This window comes from Siniperca chuatsi, linkage group LG9, assembly GCF_020085105.1.
Source record: "Siniperca chuatsi isolate FFG_IHB_CAS linkage group LG9, ASM2008510v1, whole genome shotgun sequence".
NCBI classification, from domain to species: Eukaryota; Metazoa; Chordata; class Actinopteri; order Centrarchiformes; family Sinipercidae; genus Siniperca; species Siniperca chuatsi.
The window spans coordinates 11,178,456-11,204,720 of NC_058050.1; the positions used below are offsets into that span (position 1 = coordinate 11,178,456).

The window sequence follows — 26,265 nt, forward strand, 5'->3', positions numbered from 1 at the left end:
GAGCCAGAATTATTCCTATGATGTGGCTGCATGTCAGGTTTGTTTTTAATGTGTTGTGATTTTTTAACTAGGCGCTCAAAATAGATGCAAATGAATGGTTAGAAAAAGCCTAGGCGCCCAGAGTAATGACACATCCCCAGGGTGCCTACTGTTTTCGGGTGATTGTTCAAGAACTCCTATGAGGGTGCACACGCTAATAAGTAATAATGTTCTATCAAAGTGAAATGTTGCATGGAGTCTTCTGTATCTTTGACTACTTTCCAGTCTTCCCATCCTCCTCTCTGATAGGGGATGTGGTTCCATGGCCTGCACCTGTGTCTCATTACTACCACTGACGGTTCAGTAACAGGCTTCTCTCTCCTCTCGCCATTGTGCTCTCACTCTTTTTCTCCCTTTAGCTACTGCCAACATACATTTACCTCCAACAGCACAGCCTGCACTCGCCTCTTCCCCTTGCTCATCCCACTGATGCCATTCACATGATCTCTGCAGCTCTGTTTCTTCTGTCGCGTCTGCCATTACAGACTCAACACAAGTGTGATTTGGGGTTTGATCTAATGATTTTGTGCTAGACTGGCCCATGTCTCTAATTTGTCAGGAAGTCCACCAAGCAGCCTTTCACTTGAACAGGACACATCCACTTTTTCGCCCCAGTAAATAGTGGGTACCCCTGGCATCTGCATTAATGTGACTGCCATACTTTTATTATGAAAACATTGAGATTTCTCGGGCAGCAACTAATAATTATTTTCATTATTAATTCATCTGCACATTAATCTCGAATAATTAATTTATTATTAGGTTTACAAAATGTCTACTTGTTGTGTACCACTAACAGTCCAAAACCCAAAGACATTCAGTTTACTATCGCATAAGACACAGAAAAGCATTTTTACTTGAAATCAAGAAGTCATTTCAGCTCTAGATATATCTGACACATACCGTATTTACTGAGATTGCACAGATATTATACAGCTTAGTGCATGGCTGGTCTTGTTACTTCCTCAACAGACAATAAAATAGACTGAGGAAAAAACGTGTGATGCCGCTGCTTTGCTAAAAATTATCTAAGCATCAAGTATTTACTGGCTCGAGTTGAGATAACCACGGATGAAAAATGCGGAAGCAAAGTCAAATAGCACTTAAGTTCAGTTCTTTCGTCAATTTATAACAATAATAATAATAATAATAAAAAAATATATATATGTATTTAGCTGGAATCCAATCAAAGTGTCACATTAAAATCGATTCAGGTTTGGTACCTCCATAGAAATCCAGTCTAATATTGAATTATGCATTAAATATATAATCAGACTGGCCTAACTATGATATCACAGCCAATATCTGATTCTTTTAAAGCCAATTAACCCTAGTGTCAGCATTAAATGACCAAGTAAAAACTTAAGTGCATTCATTAGACTTGACAAATGAATGCAATACCAATGGAAATTATATGAGTCTTAAAACCTACTACTGGGGGGGAGTCAAACATTAGCCTTGATGGCTTCAGAGATAACTTGCTCCAGAGTGTGATGGCTTCCCAAGATGAGCTGAGGGGAGTGAGTGGCTATAAGCATTAGAAGATCATGGACAGGCTCCATCCTACGCTGTGCATATTAATTCTTCTAATGCAGCTAAGCTCAGCTTGTCACACGTTGACACTGCATAATTATGTCATCTACAAGGGAAGAGCTTTTTAAAAGGGCAGACATGCAGTGCAGCAGAGCGTCTCTGTAGATGGAGAGGTTCTATGTTCTAAAATGTCATTATATGTCTAAAGAATGGTTTACTTTTGGCTCATTAGGACCTTTAAGGCCACATTATGGAAATAATGTTAGATCTATGGGTACCAAAAGGACACCAGTGGTGAGAAGAAGCCTTCTGAGGTGAATATCTTAATATAGCTGGCAAGTCTTCCACAGAAGGACCTTTTTACAATCAATGAACCAGCCAATTCTTTAAGTAGCATCGTGACTGACAGGAGTGTCCATCAAATGCCCAGATCCCCTCACCTGTGGCCTCTCCCCATCCATCAGTCCATTCTTTCAGCCCTACCTCCACCCCTCTCTATGTAAATAAACAACAGAAAGATGAGGGGAGAAGCAAAGAGTGAGGGGAAAATCAAAATAGGCCACTCAAACCTGAGACAAACAGGCTGCCAAGTCAAGTTCAGAGAGGAAAAGGAAGAGTGGTGAGTGAGGGGTGGGGGTGAACAGTTGAAAAACAAGAGGAGGAGGGGGAGAAAGGCAGGAAGCAAACTCACAATGGGCTGAGGTGATGAGGGGAGAGATAGTAGAAAGAGTCATCTTGAAGGAATGAGGAGCGAGATAAATTGGCAGAGAGGAAGGGAACTGACTGGCACAGGGATGACAGCCAAATGAGCGGACACACAAGAAGTCATGTAAAAGAATGCAGAGGAGAAGGATAGAGGAGGGCGGCACGGAGAAAAACATCTGTGGAGGACATCAATAATCTATGCCAGATAAAGCAATTCTGTGTAAAGAACAAAATGGCGAGTGTGACAGTGGAGGATAAAGAGAGATAAACAAATGAACAAGAAAAAGTTGGTAGGTGGAGCCTGAGGGACTTCTATTTAAAACCAGAACAATTGAGAACACTTGTGTTAGTTTACACAAGCAAAGGAACCACATCCTCTTCCTCACCTCGCCCCCCCCATCTTCCCGAGGCTGTGTCTATTTAAATGTGTGTTTAAACAGCGAGTGCTACTGCTCTAATCACGGCTGGCATCACAGCATAAACCCCCCATGCAGCCTTCTTCTGTCGCTCCGACCCTGCGCACACTTGACACACACTCATGCGTGCACCCTGCATGACTGTGCCGTGCCAGAGATAAATTCATGAATCACTGGTGCACGAATCAGCCGCGAGCTTGTTGCAAGAAGAGCAAAGTGGGAAGAGAGGAAAAGGACAGAAGTAAGCGGTTAAAGTGTTTCCTTTAAAAGCTTTTGAAGAAGGAGGAGGGTTCAGGAGATGGCTCCCAGCAACCTGAGGGAGCGAGCACACACCCAGAGGGCCTCTGTGACAAGTTCTAGGCAGCAGAGAAGATACTGTCTCTCTTGCTCTTTCCCTCTCCTCTCTCATCCCCTCCCTCCTGGCTCTTCCTAAAGAGGCCAAGATAGAAAGCCAAAACAGCAAGCAGCCAAGTAATGAGCAAGTGTGTGATACATGCACGCCGTAAACATGCCTATCGCATATCTGACTTTCTGCACACAAATGCCCTTTGAGGAGCTTATTAAAGCCTTCTGTACCAAGAAAACCTGTTAAGAAGACATCCCAGTGGTCCATCTACACAACAAAAAAGCCACTCCATATATTTCAAGAGAAACTACCCAATCATCTCTTATTACACAGCCACTTTCCCTCTAGGGCCACTACTCAAAGGCAGGTCTGTCCATTGATACAGGTGTGGTGCACAGGGAGGAAAGGGAAGGAGGAGGGAGGACAATAGATGGCCTTTTCAATGGTCTCCCTCGGCTCACCTGGATTAGGGGGTAGAGTCTGAGGGGAGGAAGAAGGAGGAGGGTCTCTGAGCTTGGGATGAGAACAATAGTGTCTCTGTTTGCAGTAAAATTCTGTCTAGCAGCAGCCAGCTGACTGCCTGGACGAAAAACAACATCTCAAGGTTGCTGCTGTTGAATGTTGAATTCTTCTTGTGCAAATGTAGGTTAAATATACAGTTAAAAATGTATTATGATAGCGTTAACCAAGACTTACAACCCAAAATAAGATGTGTCCACTATTTGAAAACAAGGAACATACACTATTAATAGCACAAACCTGAAAACAAACAAAGCTGTGCTATATTTTAGTGTTGGAACTCTAGTTATTTATTAATGTTAAAGTACTGACTCTTTTAGGAGGCACTATAGAGGAACAGCTGTTATATGTGTTGTAGCATTTACTTACTGGACTTACCCGGACTGTGACAATGTACAGACAGTTCCGGCCTGTATGGACATTTTCGTCAAGGCGGTTATGAACACTGGAGATACAGCATATCTGGGAGTGTATGGACAATTATTTGCTACTCTGGCTTTTGTTTGGTTTTTTTTATATGGGTCAGATAAGCAAAAGTAGATTTATAGTGATAGTATGCATATTCTTATCTATATTCAAAACGTGTATAGTATCTCTCAAACACAATCTCACCAAAAAAGTGTATTACATTGCACACTGGGAATTAACTCTTCAAATGTAATACCCTTTCAACTTCAGTCATAGAGATTCTTGTTAGATGAGTCAAGCTATATTACTGGCCTAGTAACTGCCTGCGAGGGAGATAAGTATGTGATAGCAACTACCAGCAGGGGAGTGGACACTATCAGCCTGATCTCAGCACTGCACGACAGGTTAGCTCTGCTGAAATAAAATAAAACCCTGCATCTGTTTCCATTTTCCCAGTCTTACCTCTCATGATTAGCTCACTCGCTTACTTGACTTTGTTCTATCACTTCCCCTTTTCTGTCCTCTGTATAGTAATCAAGTGATTCAACCATCAAATCCATGAGAATGGTGTGCATGTGTCCGCAACGTATGTACTATTTGTGCTTTGCATGTGTGTTTGTGGTTGTGCGTAAGGAGGTGGTGACGAGTGTCATTCTGCAGCCTGGGCGAGGGAAATAGGGAGAGAGGAGGGTGAGATATTCGAGGGAGGGGTGAGGTGGGGTGAAACACTGTAAAAGTGTCATAGCAACTTAACCTTCAAAAAATGCCCACCAGGGTGGAGTGGGAGGAGGTGTTCTTGGCCATTGGAAGAGAAAGAGAGAGAGGAGGAAAAGTGAGTGAGTGAGTGAGTGAGTGAGTGAGTGAGTGAGTGAGTGAGTGAGAATAATTGATGTATAGAAGAAAAAAGAAAAAGAAGACCTCATGGGGGGGGGTACAGATTCCTGATGCTGTTAAGGAGGTATGAGAGGAAAGAGGAGAGAGAGGCAGAGGGAGTAAATGAGAGGAGGGGAGGGCAAGTAGCACAGGCAGTTTGGTTAGGCTTAAAGAGAAACTCTGGGGCTGATATAAGTGGGAGGGACAACTAGGGAATTGGACAGTGGGACAGGGAGACGAAGAAAGCTACAGAAGAGAAGAAGAGAGGGAGAGAGATTAAGGGGAAGAGAGAGTAAGAGGATAGAGGAAAGCAACAGACATTCCAATTACAGAAGCAGAAACAAGGGATTGATGACTAAGAACGGAGAGAAGGAGAACAAAGAACGGACGAGGAGGAGGAAAAGAGATACAGTAAGAGACAGCAGTTTACTGAGCAGATGGATCAATTATACGGACCAAATTACAGAGAGAAGGAAGTTGGAGCATTAGGAGAGGACGTAAACAGAGGAAGACAGAGAGGGCAGAGAAAGAATGAATCAAGATGGAAGAGTGGAAGTAAAGGCACAAATGTGACACGGGAGAGTGGCAGATTAGAGAGCAGGCAATCAGTTGAACAGATGAATGAGACAAATCGCTTCAACAAAGGAGGACCTTTTCTCCCCAAGGAGCCACACCAAACAAACCCTGGCACACCCTGTTAACAAAACAGGCCTGATAACTGAATAAACCTGCTGCCACAATTTGGCCTTAATATGCTGTTTGCTTCAGGGGAGGATTTAAATGCTACTGCCATTTCAAGGCTCTAGGGACCAATGACGACTGCGCTGCCTGTTCATCAGCGTAGCATGGCAGCTCATTTTTAAACCCAACAAGTGAAACAATAGATAGCGCCGATATCAGCGACAAGATAGAGTTATAGGGCCGCAACAACACTGCTGTCTTGTGAAACACAAGACCACTCTTCACACGCGCTCATGAAAAATAAACCTGTTGAGCATTATCTCGTCGATGGCGTATTCAGTTTTCTTAGCTCATATTTCTGAGATCATTTCTGTGCAAGAATACTACATTTTCTTTATATTACAGTGTGTAATTTCACCCTGTTCCTCAGGTAAGTTGGCTGGGATCAGGAGGAAAGCTGACTGAATTGAAAGCAGTTGGTGTGACGAAGGTTTTTGAGAGCATGAGTCTATATCCAGCTCCCAGAGCCCTGACAAGACCCTGTTGCACCAAATTCAATTTCCTCCTGTAGCCGGCCTGTCCACTGCCTCTGATAAGTGTGAATTTGACATGACCTTGTCAAAGTCAGATGTGATGAAGATGCAGCATGTCTGTGCCTGTGTGGGTATTAATAGAGGGGCAAAGGTGTGTAAATAGGTAACAAAATGGCTGTAATGTTGCTGGTAAAACGTGTTGATAAAAAGGAGCTAAAAGCATGAAAAGAGACACAGGAGAGGTAGTAATAAGTAGCAAAACCGGCTCAACATTTCACAAACTGGGGGTAGAGAGAACACAGAGAGGGATTAGCAGAGGAGGAGGGGAGAGAGAGATGTTTCATGGTGCTGTCATGATGGTGGAGCGAGCCCTAAATGTTTTCAATATCACATAAGGGCACTGCATCATCCACCATTCAATACCGGATCAATAACGCAAACCACCTTCCACCTCGCAAACTACATTTAGTCACATTAAGGTGACTGCTAATGAGCTGCCATGTGCATGCATGTATGTGTGTGTGTATGGAGGGACACGCTGAGGAGGACACAGTCAAGGGCCTCAGTGCTGAATTGCACAGAGATCTGCTGAGTGCACTATGGGGAGGATTTCAGAAATAAAAGAATATGACAAAGACAGAAAGATGACGGGGAGAGGGTACAGGTCTGGTAACAATAATAAAAAGAGAAAGGTTAGTGCACACAGTCCTCTTCTGTCCACAGTGGAAGGGTCTTTGGCTGTTAAATATGTCTCTCATGCTTTAAGAGAGGGAGAAGAAGAGGGGAGGGAGGTGCGGCTAAATTACAAATGAGTTGCTAATTCTTGGCCTCCCTGGTTCACTCTCACGTTTTTTTCGAAATCCCGCTTCATCCCCTCTGCCAAGATGCTGCGGTGTGGAATTTGAAAATGTCGACATCCTCAACCCCCCCCACACTTACCGCTCTGCTCCTCCTTCGCTGCTTCTCCTCTGTGATTTTACTACAGCGGGGTCACAGAGACACCCATCTCCCAATTCTAGTTAATTAAGGGGATTTTATTTTAAAGAGTTTGGCTGCCTTTCAATGGATCTTCAATTAGAATTACTGCTCATTCTCCACATTGGTTGAGCTGCAACGAGTTTGACCTGCATCTCCCTAAATTCCATCTGGGGTTTGTTAGACATAGGGAAATGCAGATTTGGCAGAAGGTATCTTGACTAATGATGTGGAAATATGTGTGTGACTGAAAAATAAAGTAAGCCACATGCCTTATAGCATTTTTATACAAGATAAGCTGCTGCCATGCTACTCCTGCAAATAGTAGTCTTAAAACTCTCCATTATCTAGGAACACGGGGGCGGTTAGAGTACATTATGGAACAGTCTCTTGCAATGTGTGAGCTAACACACACACAGATTTGATGTAGATAGTCGTTTAACCCAACACCTCTGCCAAGAACCTCCACGACCCCAGCACAGTTGTGTTTTTGGAAACCCCTCTGCAGCCCCTATTCATATTAATGACATTTGGCATTCCTTCTAAGACAAGGATTTCTGCTCATTTTCCTTTGGATCAGATGGGACTGACTCCAGGAGTCTGGCAACCCTGGGAGCCAAACACAAACATCCCTGTGGGGGGCTCTCAGTGTGACCTCAACACAGGCCGCCATCTATCCAGCATGAACATGTAGGCGGAGAGCAAAAGGGTTTTTTTTTTCTGACATGGAGATGGAGCCGTCACAGCTCCTAGTTTTGGCTTTGTTGCTGCAGGAAAGCCACTATCATTACTTACAAGTTAGAGGAAAAGCATCCTTAAAGAGAGTCAGTTAAATGAGTAGGGAATGATAAAAAAAGCATGTCCTCAGATCTGATGTCTGTGGAAGATAACAGGGTTGCTGATGAGGATGATACACTACTTCCTGAAGGAAACATGCGATGTGACGGCTCCTCCCAATCATTGGAATGTCATCTGACTTACAGCACAGCCTCATGTTACTGCTCTTATTCATCACCAGCTGTATGTGTACGTGTGCGTGGGTGAGTGTGTGTGTGTACTCAGTTGTGTTTGTGGTTCAATACAGCGGCCCAAAATGCAACAAGATGCAGTGATGCAGTGACTCGTGCTCATCGACCTCCCTCTCTTGAGATCCATCCATCCTGTCTAATAATATTTGCCAAGTCAACAATAAAGCTGATGGATCTCTTGAGTTTCTGGTCATTGGTAATGAAAAGTCTACAGAGCAAAGTAATTTCACTGAAACTTATTTATCAAAATATCTGTATTTATAAAACCATGTAGATGTTGAGGATCAACATTATTTTAATCAATATAGCTTCCATGTAAAAGTGCTTGTTGCTAAAATGTTTTCAATACATCTATTAAAAAGCTTTCCATCCGTCCCTAGTTTATTGTTGGATAAGAGGTACTTCATTTCTAGGCAGCCATTAAATATTGCCACTAAGCGGAAATCACTTTTTTTCCAATAGCGTACCTGGTGAAATAACAAGTAATAATAGAAAGCTGTCTAAATCATTAGGCTCATTTGGTGAAATGCCAAATATTTGCCTCAGTCGTTCTACAATTTAGTTATATAAAATTAATGGGGCCACATTTGCCACACAGTGTCCATGTAGACACTCACACACACACACACACACACACACACACACACACACACACACACACACACACACTCGCTTGATATCACTCACATCTCCATTAAGCTGTAAATTCAAGCACAGTTTTATGTCTGAATCAACAAACTCCTAATGGTGATTGTAAGGGGGAGGAGGAGGTTATTGATGTGTCATTTAAACAGGAAGGCCCCTTAGTAAGTGTGTGCGTGTGTACTACAGCGTGCCATGACCATAATGATACTTTCTTACACACATATATAGACACACACACCTGACCTTTTCAAAATCCTTCTGACATTTACAGGGCCGGTGCGAAGGGGCGAGGACAGCTAATTTACATAATGACAGGACCTAACCGCGACAGCCATTAACACAAAAACCAAACTAAAACCGAAGCCCCCTGCTCCACTGGGACTAATGAGATACTAAGGACTTTTTCCTTCTTTTAATAGGGAGGGAAAAAAATAAACTCCAGTCATGATCCATCAACTACATTCGTCTTAATAGACATATTAGATAGAGTGTAATGCTCTTTCTCTGTTGTAATGATGAATGATCCAGGGCTTGGCAGGACTACACTATTCACACAGAATCTCTCTGTGAAACTTTGAGCTAATAGTTGGAGCTATACTGCCAAAAGAAACATCACTTCATCAGAGTTAGAGATAAACACACATATTCTTAGTATGTGTGTTTGTGGGAGGACAGGGTGTTGTGAATACTGGAACGAGTCACGAGTCATTACAACATTAGCTGGTATGACTATGTAGGATGAAAAACACAATTTAAGAGGGGCCAATGCAGCTCTGGCTGACAAGAAATCCTACAGCCACGGTGACGTGGTTTATTTTCCTGTCTGTCTGCATGTTGTTCCTGTCATAAACAGCATGGCCTTCAGTCCAAAGAGAGGCTGGGAGACGGGGGAGGGAGGCCATCTGAATAAAACAATGACTACCGTCACTCAAACAAAAGCAGTGGACAAGAGAAAATGAAAGATAGCTGAGAATAAAAAGAGACGAGAACAAGGCCCTTGTATGTACTCGATGGCAAGGGTGGGGGAGGGAGCGAGGGTTGGCGGGAGAGAGGAAGGTTTCAAGTGGCGGGTGGGAAAGAGGGGAGGTGGGGCGTCGCCTGTCTTAATCAGTCGCTGTCTGTTTAGTTTTCCAGCCAATTCTGAAACTCCGCTACAACCCTGCGCACTGCAGCAGGCTGCCGAAAAGCCACCTGTTTCCTCGAAAACTAAGGACAGCCATCAAGAGTAGCTTTGCATCTGAATTAACTTTGCTGGAGGCTTTCAGGTATACAAAGACAAACTGGTTTATTTGTGAGCAGAGAAGGAAGCAGCCTTCTACCCCAGCCCTGACCCTGCATACCCACCCGTTTCTCAGGCAGCCATCCAGCCAGCCACCCCCTGCACGCATGCAGCTTACTCAGCCATAAAGACAATGCTGCCATTGCCTCACCCCCCCTCCACCCCCACCCAAAACTCCCACTCACATAAGCCCACCCCTCTTCCAATAAAAACATCTCCATGGTAATGGGCCAAGCCTTTCTGACCCACATCCGTGGTCCCTTACAACCTTGACTTGGGGGGTGGGGGTGGTATTATAGTGTAATTTCAAAGCTTAAACTGGACCCCCACCTGCCAGCTTTGATTAAGTTTTTTTTATTTATATATATATATATATATATATATATATATATAGAAGCCTACCTTAATTAAAAACCCATCAAACTCAATGTTGAATTTTTACATTACAGTAAGGCCATATTAAACTAAAAACTTTGCAGAGAATTAAATCACTTCTCTCACTCTCAGATGCAGGATGGAAGGTGGAGGTAAGTGGTTACTGTCAAAGCTGAGAGGAATGGTAGATCTAAAAATGCAAAGTAGACAAGTGAAAAGTTTCAGCTCCGCAGTTGCAGCTTAAGTTGCATAGCTTAACTATTAACCAAAAGGAGGTCAGGGGATCACTTTGAAAAACTGACTTAAATGAATGAAAAAGCTGCGTTTTTGCTTGTACTGGTTAAGCCTTGCATTTTTTCCCTAGCTCATGAATATGTAATACCTTTTGTTTTGCCCCCCCTCCCCTGAGAGTACTTCATGTTCTGTAAAATGAAATTGGACAAAAAAGGTCCACTGCATGAATAAGTAAAAAGATTGACAGTGCTTATGAGTTGTGATTAAAACAACATCACAATCAACTACATTACTGTACAGTACTGAAAATTTATACTGTAGCTGAGCCAGGACGTTAGATCTAGTCCTACATTCTTGCCCCAATTACAGCACAAAACAAATAGCTGGCCTAGCAAGGAAGGAGAGAAAATTGTGAACTGGTTTCATGCCACACACATTCATATGTTAATAGGTTAACTGCATGCCAGGAATGTCTTGTCATTTTTGGGCCTATCCATTGTGGCAGTGGTACCTGTAGGCTACCTCAGCGGACTGGAAAACACCTGAATAATTAACCTGTATACACAGGTTGCCAAGGAGGTAGGGGTGGCCTGTTATCTTGTTTATAGTAATAGCAACTAACTTACAATGGAGGCCTACACAGTGTTTCACTGAATGACAAGTGAAAGAAGTTAAACACTACAAAAAAGGGAACCAGCATAGACTTAGCGCTGTATCAGCAGTGGAAACAATCAAGTTTCAGTTCTTCCCTCTGTTTCTCTCAGTGTACATTAAGAGCTGCTGCCAGCCCCATTTTCCTCAACTGAACTGTAACTAATAGAGGATGATGTGCGGACAGAGGGAGGAAAAGGAGCAGGGGGACGTTGAGGAGGAGAAGGGTGGCTTTAGTGGAACGAGTACCAAGGACAGACTGGAACAGTGACTCCGTTTAAAGAGGAGAGGATTCTACTAGAAAGGCCGACAGATACCTGGGAAAAAACACCTTGCTCCACAGAGCCACACCTTAGAAAACTAAACATGGCGTTGAGTCACCGACCGAAACTCGGGTCAAAGAGCGATACAGATGGTTCGTGACCGAAAACACCGTAAGAATGAGGAAAAAGAAAGGGTATATTAACTGAAATTATCTAAATTATTTAAATAAAAACATTTTAAGGGTTAAAGCTGAAAACACCTCGCCAGCACAGCGAGTGAGGAAATCACCTGCCGGATTTTCTGCTGCTGTCACCTCCCTGACAGGTGGTACTCTGGTTTAAATTTATCTCCTCTTTAATTATTAAAGCTCGGAGAAGAAATGAGAGGTATGTGAGCTGCTGACAATGAGCTGGGCACTACTGTGTTTTTTATAAGTGATAATTTCTTACCGTGTTGAATAAGTATCGACGCGACCAAGCAGAGCAGTCCGATCATTTTTGAGCAGTCATGCCAGTTTCGGGCGTCAGGTCTCGCCATGGTCGATTACGGGTCCTCTTTATGAAACCACGCGCGCTGTCTCTCCGATATATATGTAAAATCGACACAGGACCTTCAGATGCGGATCAGTTTTTGTTTAAAATCTCACTCATTCAAGGCAAAAAGAAAACTTGTTCGGCTACAGGACAGACGAGGGGTCCGACAGAGATACTTGTTCGTGTCCCTCACTGTGCCTTTAAGACGGAGTCTGCTGAAATTAATGGAAATCCTTGTGAATTCGTCCTGGCAGCGCTCAGGTGAATATTTCCTCCAGCTGGTGCTCTGGATATGCTGAAGTGCTGCTGCGCTCTCTCTACTCTCAACAACTAGTTCTGAGCGCGCGGCTGTCCGACTGTGTGTGACTGACTGGTGATGTCATCGGGCTGAGAGGCGTCACAGCCCCGGTTCCCAAAAACCAATTAGGACCAGAGATGCCAGGAAGGGTGGGGGGGCTCTGGGAAGTGGCAACAACTTGTTGAAATCGCCAAAAGCAGTTTTCCTTGGAAAACACAGCTTATACCTAGATGGCCTCAAAAGTGCTTTGTAGGTTTTTACTTTGATTTCTGTCATGCGAGGAAAACACAAATGATCCAAAAGATTCGTCATTTCCAAAAATATCCTTATATAGCTATATTTTACAAGCTCCAACAGCTGAGAAGTATAGGCTCAAATCATCCACACCCAATATATTGCCTCAAAGTAATCTGGCGCGCTCTATATGTAGGCCTATAGCCTAGAACTAAATCACCAGCAGAAGTTATGTACATATTATCTATAAAACCTTAAGTTAAATTACAACACAATGCATCAAAGAGAGAGAGAGAGTTTTGATGTACTCGTGAGGTACGTGGAAGAAGATGATTCTTACGCCCTCTGCTGTCTGTTTCTGCACACAGAAGTGAGATCAGCTCATATAAACTCCAGCACAGCAGATGCCAAAATCAATAAACATTCATTAATGAACGGCAAAATACAAATGCAGTGGCAGTCAGCAAAATTAAATCAAGAGGAAACAGCTTCTCATGTATCTATTTGCAGACTCCAGCAGACTCTCTGTTGATGAGAAAAAAAAATTTCTTCCACAGAATGACTTCCAATTCATTTTGCCCTATTTTCCTCTGGAGCCGGCATACTAGCATAGCAAAGGCATTATCTGGTTTAGGTTTAATCCCTATACCCAAGTGTTTTACAGCCAATGTAATTACATCTTCATGAGTCCCACAAACTGCGCTGCTCAGTTCCTTCTGTTCCATTTCCAAATTCCCCTCCAGTGTCACCCTATTATTATCAGACTATTTCTGAGGTGCAAATTCTGATAACGATCAGAGGTTAAATAATGTTCAGCACATCAGAAAAAAAACAAATTAACAGTTGAAAGTTGTTCGTCTTTTGGAGATTCATGTCTTCAAAGAGACAGGATGGTTTCATTTTCCTTCCACTCCTTGCCCACTGTACAATCCAGAGACTGTGAAAGCATCTGCCATGCAAACAAAGCAGCTGTGGGTTTTAAATGCTGATGCCACTTTGCATTGCTGTATTTTAATTTGCAGCCGTCTTTTGGCCCTGTAGCTGAATGTTTGACCACCGGCACAGTCAGAGAAAGTGTGCAGGGACCACCCATACAGCCGCTGCTACCACTAAATCGTATATATTCATGATAGAATAAGGAGCTTTAAAGAAAGTGGCCATCGAATGGAGGATTTCATTCCTTTTTCTTCCCATACTCATCCATTTTTCATACCCATGCCAAATCAACCTTCACACCTTCCACTTTCCAGCTACCACCCACTTTACTTATACACTACCTCACCTCTTTTTTCTAGCCATTTCACACCCCTTACACCTTTCCTTCATTTACACATCACTTTCCTCTCCTTCCTCCTCATTCCTCCCTCCTTTTCTCCCTCTCTCTTGCCCTCTTCACATGTCATTCGATTTCCTTTGTCCACTTGTCCTTCACTCCTTGCTGCTATTCATCCTGTCCTCCATCCTCATGCTCTCCGGGGGTCTGTGGCAGTGATAATGAAGCGCATAGTTAACAGATATTAGCTCATTGGCAGTGGATTCATTAGACAGAGCCAAGGCTTATGGTGATTATTTACCCATAGAGGAGGGGCCACAGGATCAGTACCATGCTCTGTGTCAGCAGCCACAGGCTTCTTTGAAGTCACACTGTCTCTGTTCCCTTGCAACACTCTCACACTTCTCTCCCAGGGTTTTCTCATTCTGTCTGAACACCTCTCCCTCCACATTTCTCCCTTTTGCTGCTCTCCTTTTTTTCTCTTTCCCTGTCATTAGACACCCACAATACATATCTGCTTTCTCTCCCTCGCCTTCTCTTTCTCTATCTCTCTTCACCGCCCCCATTCACCCAATGGTAATTATGGAAAAATCTGTAATAGTGCTCAGAGGAGCTGATAATACCTTTAGCTTAATTAAAGACATTTATGGGATGTAAAGACATGTAGCCTAGGGGTTGCTGTGCACCCACACTAACCCAAACTCTTTATTTCTTGCTTTTTCATCTCCTTCAATCCCTCCCTTTCTGCTATTCTTATCATTTTCTCTGTTTCACATACACATTGTGATACACACGAGTACATGCTCATTCCCTTTGTCAAACTGAATGTTAGGGCCAGAAGTTCTGTAACTAATTGCCCAGAAGTTCAGCTCTGAAGTGTTGTAAAACATTATGGTGTAAGCCTTGGGTAGGGTTATGGCAATACCAGTGTATGTAGTTTATCAGCCTCAAACACACGCATATGATGGCAATGATGACAGTCTTTTCCTGTTGATTATCCCAGTGTTGGTCGTGCCACATCCTGTTGGGCTGAAAGATGCACAGCAAACTTGATAACATGTCAGTCAGGGACACCAGTAATATTGCAGGAAAGTGAACAATACTTGGTGTTCTGGTGCGTACTTAGAAAGGTCACAGTGTTGGAGAGACAGCTGGTGCAGTGACAGAGTTTTTTTCTTTTCTTTTAATGTGTGATGGAGTCTGGTTTTCTCACCTTTCTTCTTGTTTCTTCCTTTGTGGTATCTTTCTCTCAGTTTGACATCACAGGTATGAAATACTTTCTTTGATTTTTAGAAATATATTTTTACTGCGCTTGAAACTGATCTTGCTTGGAAGGGAGCCTAAATTTCCCAGCTAATGTTGCTTTTAGAGTGCAAACATGAATGAAGCTGTTTCCTTGAAGGCAAATGATGAGTAATGCATAAACAGATTTACTCCATATCCCAGGTGGTCAGTTTAAAAAGCAACTATGTTACATCAAGTTATGAAGAACTTAAGGACAACTTGTGGTTTCTTGAGATTTTTGTTCTTCTCTGGTACAATGTATTGGTTTTAATCCCACCCAGACCATATATAAAAGATAGAATAGAATAGAAGTCCGTCCTAAAACAACATTCACATGCTCATATACAGATTGAATGAGTTATCCATTGTTGTAATTCTATCCTCTTGTCCATACTGGATGCAAAGAGATCCCTTTCCTAAATGTCCATCTTCAGTGTAAGACAAAATCCACTGTATTTTTTCTGTGTAAAAATGCATTGTAAATGCATTTGAAGCTAATATGATGCTTTAGTAGATAAATCAAGTGGTTATCTTCCAAAGTTACTGTCTTTTTAGGACAAACATCTTTCTTTTTGTTGCTATCCAGCCACTGCAGCTCAGCAAAGAATTGCTGAGAAAGAGGGAATTTAGCACTAACTTTGGAAGATACCCATGAAATTTGACTGACTCCACCTGCTGAACCTCCTATTAGCTTCAGCAAAACTCTAGATTTTCATTTTTACAGAGAAATAGGAATGTGGATGTTGTCCAGCATCACTTACATTGAAATTGCTTCAAGAAGTGATCTGAGTGTGGCCAGTATGGACCATTTACAACATTGAACATGAACATTTACAGGGACCAGTAACTTTTTCAATGTACATGTGGGCATGAATTGACAGATTTGAATACATGTGAACCTATTCTTTTAGAACAGGATATCAGCACTGTAGTAAAGTTGTATAATTTCAAGGCATTCTTAAAGATAATAATTCACCTGTTATCATTCTTAACTTTCTGTCCTCTCTCCCTCAGACTGGGACGATGTTGTGGTGGCTAGAGAGGGCATGCCTACCACCTTGTTCTGTGCTGATACAGTGAGAGGTGCCGTGTCCATTCACTGGTTGATGAAGTCACTTGGTGTGGATGAATGGAGACTGGTTCTTTCAGCCAACGAAAAGAAAGTGTTCTTTGGTGGTGGCTTTAAGGCATCCATGCAATTGACTGACCCTAACTTTCGAGACACTGGGGTTTTCTCTCTGTTCTTTCTTCCGAAAATGGAGGACAGTGCTCTCTACACATGCGTGATAAAGCAACAAGACAGGAAACAAAAGCAGAGGATGATCCTCTTAGCTATCCTTACAGGTAGAAAAGTCAACAGGTTATATATGAGATTCATGGGAATGTCCACATTGATATAGATCAGTATCTTTACATTATCTGTTTAAATATGTATACACCTTAGTTAGTTGTTTTTGATTTAGTGATTTTAGATTTTAGATAAATATTTTACATCGAAATCACATGATCAGCTTATAAAACATGTTGCATTTTTATAGACTAAATTATAGCTGGAACGATTAGACGATTAATTAATCAGTCGATCAACATCTAACTATATTCTTTATATAACTATATATACATATACAACTATTTTGGTAATCGATTGATCTTTCTATCTCGATCTCTCTATTTTTAAAAACAAAAATTACAATGTTCTCTGAGTTCAGTTTAGGATTTGCTTATTTATTTTAATATAACACTATTTTAAAGGGGATAATGTGCATAGTGAGCACTTTTACCTTTGATACTTTAAGTATATTTTGCTGTTGATATTTCTCTGATTTACATAAGTAAAATTTGAAATGCCAGACTTTTACTTGTAATGGAATATATTTACCTCTTCCACCCCTGATTTCCTGTGTCCTCCCTCATCTCCAGTCACTGCTGTCCCTGCTGCACCCATTCCTCAGCACAGCACCCTGCAGCTGATTGCCAGTGTTAATCCTGACTTTGCCATCACCAAGATTACCTGGGCAGCACCTGGTGGCTTTTCCATGAAGAGCGAGAAAACGCCAAACACAGGCACAGTGGCCAAACTGCCACAGGTCCAGACCAGTGACAACGGGGCCTATGTCTGTATGGTTCACCCGCGGGGTAACAGCAACAACACTCTTTTCGCCTTCAATGTGGACGTGATTGTCGATGGTGAGACTGATTTAAGAGAGAGAAAAGCAAAAGCGTTAAGGAATAGAATACATTTGTTGTTGCCTTTGTTGATGGTGTGAGTGGGCATCAGTGCCGGAAACTCCAGCAGCAGCATTATTTATTTAAGCATCCTGTATCTACAGTTCTTCAAAATATTTACTTTTATAGAGCAGTTTCAAGATTCAAAAGCCTACTGTTGATCTGCGCTAAAATTCAGCCAGTCCTCCTGTGAATATTATAGTTGCTACATTTATGTATTATTCATTATTTGCTTTTTGCTTCCCCACTCCCCACCCCCTCCCATCCCCACCCCCGGACTTGATTCCTTTCTCTCCACAGCTGACAAAGTGGTCTCATTCACCAATGTAACACATGGTGAGTGACTTTGTAACACAAGCAGTCTGAAAGTCCTGTGTCAGCAGCTTGCTAATCAGGCAGAGCAGAATGCAAGACCAACTGAAAGAGTAACTCTCAGCATATAAAAACGTAATCCCTATTGTTGTAGGAATTTTTCCCCTATCTCCATTTCTCTCTTACTATTCTGTTTACTCTCTCTGTCTTCACCTCACTCTTCATTCACCCTCTTATTATTCTGAATTCTCTGTTGATATGTCTGCTTGCACTGTTATGTCTTCATATCTGTCTCTACTCCGTCTTCCTCACTTGTACTGTCTGTCTGATCTGTTTTATCATTCTGGTTTTTCTTGTCTTAGTTCTTCCCTCCTTGCCTGCAGGCCCTATGATCTCCAATGCCACTCAGGCTCAGACACCCTTCACCCTGACCTGTCCTGTTGTCCAGGGGGACTATGTCCTGCTGCACTGGCAACCTCCAGACACCAGGAAGCCGAGTAAGCTGTTGTACCAGTACGACCGCTGGAGGGGTTCCACCTTGTTGACTGAGCAAAGCAAGAAAATCCAGCTTGCCGGCCCACCCTACAACGCAGAGGCCGGGAGCTTCTCCTTTGTACTCACCCCTGGGTTAAGAGATGGCGGCCTCTACATCTGTGACGTGTTCCTCAATGACAACGCCAGCAGCCAGAGGACCATGCTCACCGTGCTGAAAGGTACAGATCAGGGTCAGGAGGAGGAGAAAGACGAGGGGGTGGAATAGGAGGATGGATGGATTTATGAGACAAGTGGTGTCACTTTTATAATAACCTTATGTATTTGTGTGATATAATATGACATTTATGTGGACGCTGTTATGCAAAGCACCTGTGATGAATGGGGTAAATAAAAAGGTGGATGACAAGTTAAAGGAAAAACCAACATAAAAGGTCTTAGTAAGGTGCTGCACCATCAGGAGCCCCCAGCAGCTGTTATGGCATAGATTCTCCAAGTCTTTCAAACTCCACTGGAGGGATTGAACACCATTCTTCCAAAAGATATTTATTGTTATGTTTCTTCACCCATTTATTCTGGTTTTTCCTATAATTTGTTACTTGTCTGTAGTTTATCTAAAGAGATACTTTGACATTTAGGGAAATATGCTTATTCACATTCTTGCCGAGAGTTAGATGAGCAGACTATTACCACTCTCATGTCTGTGCTTTAAATAAGGAGCTGGAGCCAGAAGGCATTTAGCTTAGCTTAGCATAAGGGTTGGGTTATGCCTGAACAGAATTAGTTCATACGCTTAAAGAGCGGAAGCAGGGGAAAACAGCTAGCCTGGCTCTCCCCAGAGTTCAAATTTACACTTCGCAGCGCCTATAAAAGCCCTAATTAACAGGCTGTGTCTTGTATGTTTAATCAGTACACAATTATTTAACAGTTTGTGGTTTTACAGGGAGTTACGTGGTGTAATTACTTTCCTGACCACCAACAGTTTACCTATCCACCCAGCCCTTCTGTGCATCTCTGCTGGTTGCCTGGCAACCTCACTGCGACAAGACTCTGGGAAGTCACTATACCCTCCAGTTGTTCACCAAAAAGTAGTTACAGCACAAAACTCCCCTTAAAACCTTGTCATTTTTAGATTTCTGTTTGTGGATGGATTAAACAAATGAGACATAACGTGTTGATTAGTGAGCTTTAGACATTTTCACATTGGACAGAGGCAGGCTAGCTGTTTCCCCCTGCGTCCAGTCTTTATGCTAAGCTAAACTAATCGCGTTCTGACTCCAGCTCCACACTTAGCGCACCCATGAGAGTAGTATCGATCTTCTCATATAAGGGAAGGCGAATAAGCGTATAGTATTACACCTTTTATCTAAACAGTGTACAACACAATGGCAAAATAAGCTGCAGATTGTGACACAGTCAATATAGACACTTCCCTGTAGCTAAAGGACCCATGTTTCTAGAAGCATTTGCCCTGCTGATGTATCCTTAAGCAAGACACTGAATTATTACCAGCTCCTAGTGCATTGTTCTCACAGATCATACACTGTGGAATAAGCACAAAGAGAATTTCCTACAGCTATTGGTAAAATGTCACATTATTTAATGAATACATTTACAATATTGCTCATGAAAAGGAACATTTGCTTGATTCATATATTTAAAGAGAAAAAATGAGCAGAACACCTGTTGATTTTTATGAGTGAGCCTTGGGGAGGTTTCACCCTTTGCAGAAACACACAGAATACATTTGCACCCACACACACAAAACCTAACACACACACATACAATGCCCTGTCATGGCGGCCTTGGAAGGCTTTACTAATCACAGTCCCACTGGCATCCATCAAAGCTGCCCAGACATGACCACCCGATCTGTCACTGTCACTGTCACCGTGCTTCAGATATCTGCATCCCTAATTCACACACACATACACATCCACCCATGCACCAATCATATGATGCATATATTTTTACCCCACCTCATTATAAGTATCATTATGTATGATTATACCTGCTGCCCTCCCACCAAGGCTGTAGGTGGCCCACACTGATCACACTAATCAAGGCTGAATGAAATGTGTGTGTTTTCTTGCGTGTATGTGGGGTGGTCTGCGGAGCTTGATTACACCCAGATGGATTCTCATTTCAGTTTGATGAGACACTAAGCATCAGTCACAGTCAACCAATGAATTAGCAGCAAATCACTTTAATGAATATATATTATTTTGACCCCTCTCTGAATTGTTCTTTGTTTTTCATATCACTTTCCCTTTACCCCATTACTCTCTCTCTGCCCTTGGCCTTTTCTATATTCACGCACTACCCTTTAACTCACTTTCTCATCCCGTCTCTCTCATTTCTCTTCCCTCCTGCCTGTCTTTTTCACTTACTCATCCTTCCTTCAGTTTCTTTTCATTTGTTTCATCCCTCTTTAACATTTTCCCTCCCTTATCTTCCCATGCTACCCTCCCCTCCCCCTCACTGCTATGCATCACATTTACAGTTAAAACCAGCTATTTGTCCTCAAAACTGGAGTTGGGGTGCTTGTACTCAGAGAGGTCCCAGGTCCAAGGTGCCAATTGGAAATACCAGAATAAGAGTCGCCGGCTGCACTTGTTAAGCAAGGGCCCTGGCAGCATCACCACCATCCTGCCCTTACCCATCACCTCTGACACAGCCGGGAACTACACCTGCACCCTACAGCTAAAAAATGGGCAGACTGTCTGGGCAACCCAAGCTATCACACTGCCCTATGAAGGTGGGAAGAATGGCATGGTCACTAAAACTAATCTGTTTTCTGATTTTCTTTATTAACAGTATATTATATTACTAGCACGAGAGTTCTGGCAGACTTTCTGTCAACTTAGTGGAGATAATAAACCATGAATGTGGATGTTTCTCAGATATGTGCTCCGTGAACCGTTCTACGGTGCATTCAAGCCAAACTCAGGTCAATCTGCCAAAAGGCCCATGGTTTACAGAGGAAAAAGCTCCTGGCAGATACCATATGTTATGCTTTCTTAATGTAGTTAAAGAGGTCACAGGTCAAGACTTCTGTGTATCAAGAAATTGAGATTTGCAGATATTATCCAGCAGAATAACTCAGTCCATTTTTCATAATAATCCTGCACAGTTCTAATACTCCGCTTAGCTTCTCCTTCTATAAAATATAAAACATAAAGGCTATCGTTTTTCTCATCACACTCACCCAGCTGATATGCGAATATAAGAAGACAGGACCTTAGGACATCTCTCCCCCCACAAAAACTAAATTATTCAGGCTTATTGTATTGGTGGCTGTGGGGGAGCACAGGAGGATGTGACAGTCGAATGGATCCCTTAGCAGAGATGGGCTCACTACCCATACCCAGATACATCACTTGGGCTGAGGGGCCCAGAGCTCATCATGATGCACACTGATGGTACATCTATAAGAGTAATGGACATGAAGGAAAGAGAAAGAGGGTGATAAAGACAGGGAGAGGAAAAGGGGCAGTGAGATTGTGCCTGGATTGGAGAGGTTGAATTAGGAAAAAATATACATAGTAGGTAACAAGTGTTGTATTTGTCCAGTGTGCCATGAGGAATTTAGACTGAGAAGTGAGAAGTTCAACCTACATTTTACCTACATTTGCACTGTTAAAAAGTGACAGGTTGCACAAACACTGCAATAGTGCAAGATAGCTCAAAAGTTCTTGGTTAATAATGACTAGTATGACAATAAGCAGTGACAGTTCAAGATTTATAAATAGTTATTCTGGGTGGCAAGGAGGCATCCAGAGATGGTGGGATTTTGCACAGGGGTTAGCTCCAAGAATGAACTGAAACAACTTTTTAGTTCACTGGAAATAACCAAATAACCAATACAACAAGTTATAAAATATGATTTTGGGATATCTAATGTACTGTAAGGTGCTGCACCATCAGGAGCCCCCAGCAGCTGTTATGGCATAGATTCTCCAAGTCTTTCAAACTCCACTGGAGGGATTGAACACCATTCTTCCAAAAGATATTTATTGTTATGTTTCTTCACCCATTTATTCTGGTTTTTCCTATAATTTGTTACTTGTCTGTAGTTTATCTAAAGAGATACTTTGACATTTAGGGAAATATGCTTATTCACATTCTTGCCGAGAGTTAGATGAGCAGACTATTACCACTCTCATGTCTGTGCTTTAAATAAGGAGCTGGAGCCAGAAGGCATTTAGCTTAGCTTAGCATAAGGGTTGGGTTATGCCTGAACAGAATTAGTTCATACGCTTAAAGAGCGGAAGGGGGGTTTTGCACAGGGGTTAGCTCCAAGAATGAACTGAAACAACTTTTTAGTTCACTGGAAATAACCAAATAACCAATACAACAAGTTATAAAATATGATTTTGGGATATCTAATGTACTGTAAGCCAAATCTAAAAGTATAGTGCCAGTTGTGGAAGTAAAAAAAACACTGCATAATAGAATTCCTTTCAGCTGTGGCACAGTTCAGAGAATGCAAAATTGAAGCAATCACTGTGTTCTACAGCACATAAAATACTTCAAATGTCAGGGATGTTCTGCAATCATTTACTATCCTGAGTTGGCCCATCATTTGCAAAGCATTCGTGCTGTTCTTTGGTCTGCCTCCTATCAGCCACCCTCCTCTACAATTGCACCAATATAATTCATCTCCTCATCAACTCATTTGAGATGAAATAGACGAGGTAGGGAGGAAGTGCCAATAGAGGAAAGGAAAAGGTGAGATAGAGGAAGATGAGAGACAGTGAAAGAAGAGATGTGGTAGTGCAAAACTGGGAGCATTTATGCCTCACTTCACTGCACTCAATTACCATAAATCATGCATTAAAGCTGGCATGGAGAACAGGGCAGGTCAGTCTTGGGGTCAGCACTCACCACAATATCCATTAGCAACCTCTACACATACTCACCAATCAATTACACCTCACACAGCACATAATGGTTGATTATTTTGAAGCTGGCTAAAAGTTGTGACACCGGGGCTAAGGTGAAGCCCGAGGGCCAATCCTTTTAAAAACAAAATTTGTGGAAAGTTGATGAGATGTCTGAGTGGACTTACTAACTTTTTGTTTATTAGGCTTCTCCTTTGTAATCCAAAGATGTCTGACAGATCAGATTGCTTTGTGCTCCATGAATAGTGAGCAGGCAGCGACAGAACACTTGTTCAGGTACACCAAATTACAGCAGTCTCTGTGGAAACAAGTACCTCCTTCCTGCGTCTTGTGTCGCCCCATGGCTGTGTTTTGCAAGACTGATGTCATCCTCATTATGCAAACAAACCTGACAAGTTTGATGGCATGCGTGAGCTCTTCCCACAAAATTTGACTGGTGCTACAGTGAGCAAATGGTGTGCTTATGTAATGTTTGTGATAATCATGCCTACGCTTTCTATCCACCTGTTTTCTGATGCTGCATTGACAAGGTTTGGCTGAAAGATTGCTATTTACATTGTTTGTCAATTTGCCTAGAGGCAGTTTGTTGCTAGGATCAGATGTTAATGGTGGTGTGGGAGTGTGCATGGAAAAGCCTCTCCTGACATGTACCTACACTACATACATATTTAGATAATGAGATAGGGAATAGATAGGATTTGCAAAAAGTTAGATCAAACTACTCTGTATGGAAGTGACATTTGCTGAGGTTTTGTGTAACGATCTGACAGCATCTGGTCTCTTTGATACCGGTGCTTTTCTTCTTCTTGTCCACATTTCAAATTGACAGCGTTTACTGTCCAGACTGAGGGTCTGTCAGATCGATGTCTACTGAGCTGTCGTACAGACTATTCACTCTGTCTGACAGAGCCTGGATTTCCTCGCCTTCTTCCACTGCACCCATTGTCTGTGACTGACAGAAGCATGATGCAAATGCATGTAACATGTTGAGGAAATCTTAACTGCAACATATCTTTAAATCCATAGCTTGAAGTGTTCTCATAAAGAAAAGGTTGCCCTCGCTTGACTTGAACAAAAGCGCAAACTGGAGAACAAACAGAAATAACTTCTCTTTATGTCATTCAACCACACACACTCATAGCTCTACAAATTTTATATTAGCAGTGTTTTTGGAAACATTCAAGCTTTTTTCTCTCTCACTTTTTTCCTTTTGCAGAGAGTGTCCCCTCCCTGCTCCCTTCTCTCTCTGCTTTATTACTCCTGGTGCCCCTGGTTGCTGCGGCTGTCGTTGTGTTGCTATGGAGACAGAAACACATTTCTGATCGCGGTGAGTCTTCCGGCGTTTTCTTTTTTTGACAGCTTTCAGTGTTCCGTCCATCTTCGGCCCCTGTCGGCTGCCACTGAGTGATGTGGGCCGTGACATCCTCTGGGGTTGTTGTAATGAATCTGCTCCCACCTCCTCCCTCCCTGTGCGTTTGAGTGTGTATGGGTGTGTGTGTGTGAGAATGTATTGGTAACTCTCTCTCTCTCTGTACTCAGGTATTGAGCAGTCTCTGTCTGTCCACTCGGGTGAAGCAGAGAACATCTATGAGAATCCTGAGGATAACAGACAGGTGATGAATTCAGACAGTTTCAATAACTAAATATCCTCTGATGAATTTCCCTCCTCATTTTGCCCTCATCTTCCCCCTCTCCCACTCATCCCCTCTGGTATTTAGCACTCTTTCTCTTCTCATTTTGTCTCTCTCACCCTTCCCTCCCCTTTTCTGTCTTGTCTCTATTGCACACTTTTGATTTTTTGCTTTCCTCCTCTGTTTCTGTTTTTCCTCTGATTTCCACTATCCCTCCCTTTCTGTCACTTGTTGTTCATTAAACCTGTTTTCTCCCCTCTCCTCCCTTCACAACAGGCTCCTCCCCAGGGCTCAATCTACATGGTGAGTTATTGTATTGTCCCCTGCGCATACACAGAGACGTGGTGCATATGTGTGTTTGAGGAGTTGTGATACACACATCCAATAAAGCATACAGACTCTCGCTCCCTCTATTGCTCGCTCCCTATGCTGTCAGCAGATATGTCTTCCATCACACTTGCAGTCCTCTCCTCCAATCTGTCAGCCCTCTCTCAGATAAACCCATTGCCTATCAACTGTCACCCTTACATTAGTGGTATTAACAAATCAATCTCATTACACAGGGTGCAGAGGGACATAAATCTGGCCTAAGTAGCATGGATCTTGCTCTTTATCATCCTCTTCACTGTCCCACTCTTTCCCTGCCTCCCTTTCCCCTTTTCTTCTTTATGCCAGGATTTGAAGCCAAGAGGAGAGGATGATGTCTATAAGGAACTAGAGCGGTAAGCAAAAAGCCTTGCATCACCTGTGTGAGCTTTTGTATGTTGAACTGTACGTGTGTGTTTATGTGTGTGTGTGTGTGTGTGTGTGTGTGTGTGTGTGTGTGTGTGTGTGTTTTTGCACTGTCACTCATCTGCCCCTCACATTCTTCTCACACTCACCAATCACACTGGCCTGAACATCACTCTGACACAGTGGCATAATATCACGCCATGCGCTGACAGGCAGCGCTCCTTCGCCCATGTGTTGTTGTTGCGTGGGCTGCCTGTGTTTGTGTTTAAGGAAGAATAAAAGCGACTGGGGGACGGGAGATTTTTGTGCGAGTTTGTCTTTGTGCTCTGTTTTCAGATACGAACCGTGTCAGAGCTGATCACCTACCCACATCTCATCCTCATCCAGCTGTCACATCCGCTCAGTTCCCAGCTGCAGCAGAAGGCCTTTATAAACAAAAGTAACAACTGAATGTCAGAGTTGGGATGTGAAGAAAAACTTCAATGCTTCAGGGAAATGCAACTCAATTGTTTGAATGTTTTTTTGCATTCTAAACTACTGCTCTTTATAAGTACTTTATTACTGATTTGCTTTAATGTCATGTTTTGGGGCTGCACATACAGGAGAAGGGAAAAGATTTTCACATAAGGTTCTAAACCTTGTCCCAAATGTGTGGAAGTTATGTTATATTGTCTTTTTCACTGGTTTCCTTGACACTTTTTTCTATTATTTTCTCAAGCATTTTGGTATTGTACCAGGTGTCTTGTACTTCTATGGATATCTGTATTTAAGTATATACATTTCTAAATAAACATTGTTGTCTGTAATGTAGCTTGTCTCCAATATATTTTTTTCAACAAATT

The 26,265-nt window shown here is 42.5% G+C and overlaps 2 protein-coding genes across 9 annotated transcripts in view; one reads left to right on the forward strand and one right to left on the reverse strand.

Moving 5' to 3' along the window:
- The window catches only part of LOC122882039 (nectin-2-like), a 74,683-nt gene extending 62,225 nt beyond the window's left edge, over positions 1–12,458 (reverse strand). Inside the window, exon 1 of one of the 3 annotated variants that reach the window (XM_044208992.1) lies at positions 11,954–12,446. In XM_044208992.1, coding sequence (XP_044064927.1) covers positions 11,954–12,041 — 88 coding nt within the window. In that variant the 5' untranslated portion in view covers positions 12,042–12,446. Of the gene's footprint in view, positions 1–11,953 lie in introns of all 3 variants that reach the window. The other 2 variants (XM_044208991.1, XM_044208990.1) reach the window with 2 other exon arrangements.
- g6fl (g6f-like) lies at positions 11,385–26,233 on the forward strand. Of its 6 annotated transcripts, none has more exons than XM_044209007.1 (11): positions 11,385–11,828; positions 16,141–16,470; positions 17,047–17,313; positions 17,653–17,688; positions 18,027–18,377; positions 20,660–20,914; positions 24,277–24,387; positions 24,600–24,673; positions 24,968–24,994; positions 25,367–25,413; positions 25,760–26,233. In XM_044209007.1, exons 2-11 carry the CDS (start codon positions 16,173–16,175, stop codon positions 25,779–25,781), a joined length of 1,488 nt encoding a protein of 495 aa, XP_044064942.1. In that variant the 5' UTR covers positions 11,385–11,828; positions 16,141–16,172; the 3' UTR covers positions 25,782–26,233. The 6 variants fall into 6 exon arrangements, with proteins under 6 accessions (XP_044064942.1, XP_044064944.1, XP_044064943.1 ...); XM_044209003.1 differs by lacking the exon at positions 11,385–11,828 and adding an exon at positions 14,914–15,108; XM_044209004.1 differs by lacking the exon at positions 11,385–11,828 and adding an exon at positions 14,917–15,108 and having other exon boundaries at positions 18,048–18,377.
- Positions 26,234–26,265: the final 32 nt, after the last annotated feature.

Coding starts and splice junctions, on each gene's coding strand:
- g6fl (XM_044209003.1), top strand. CDS start 15,036: ATGGAGTCTGGTTTTCTCACCTTTCTTCTTGTTTCTTCCTTTGTGGTA. Junction 24,674..24,967: donor ATCCTGAGGATAACAGACAG/GTGATGAATTCA, acceptor CCTTCACAACAG/GCTCCTCCCCAGGGCTCAAT. Junction 25,414..25,759: donor GTCTATAAGGAACTAGAGCG/GTAAGCAAAAAG, acceptor CTCTGTTTTCAG/ATACGAACCGTGTCAGAGCT.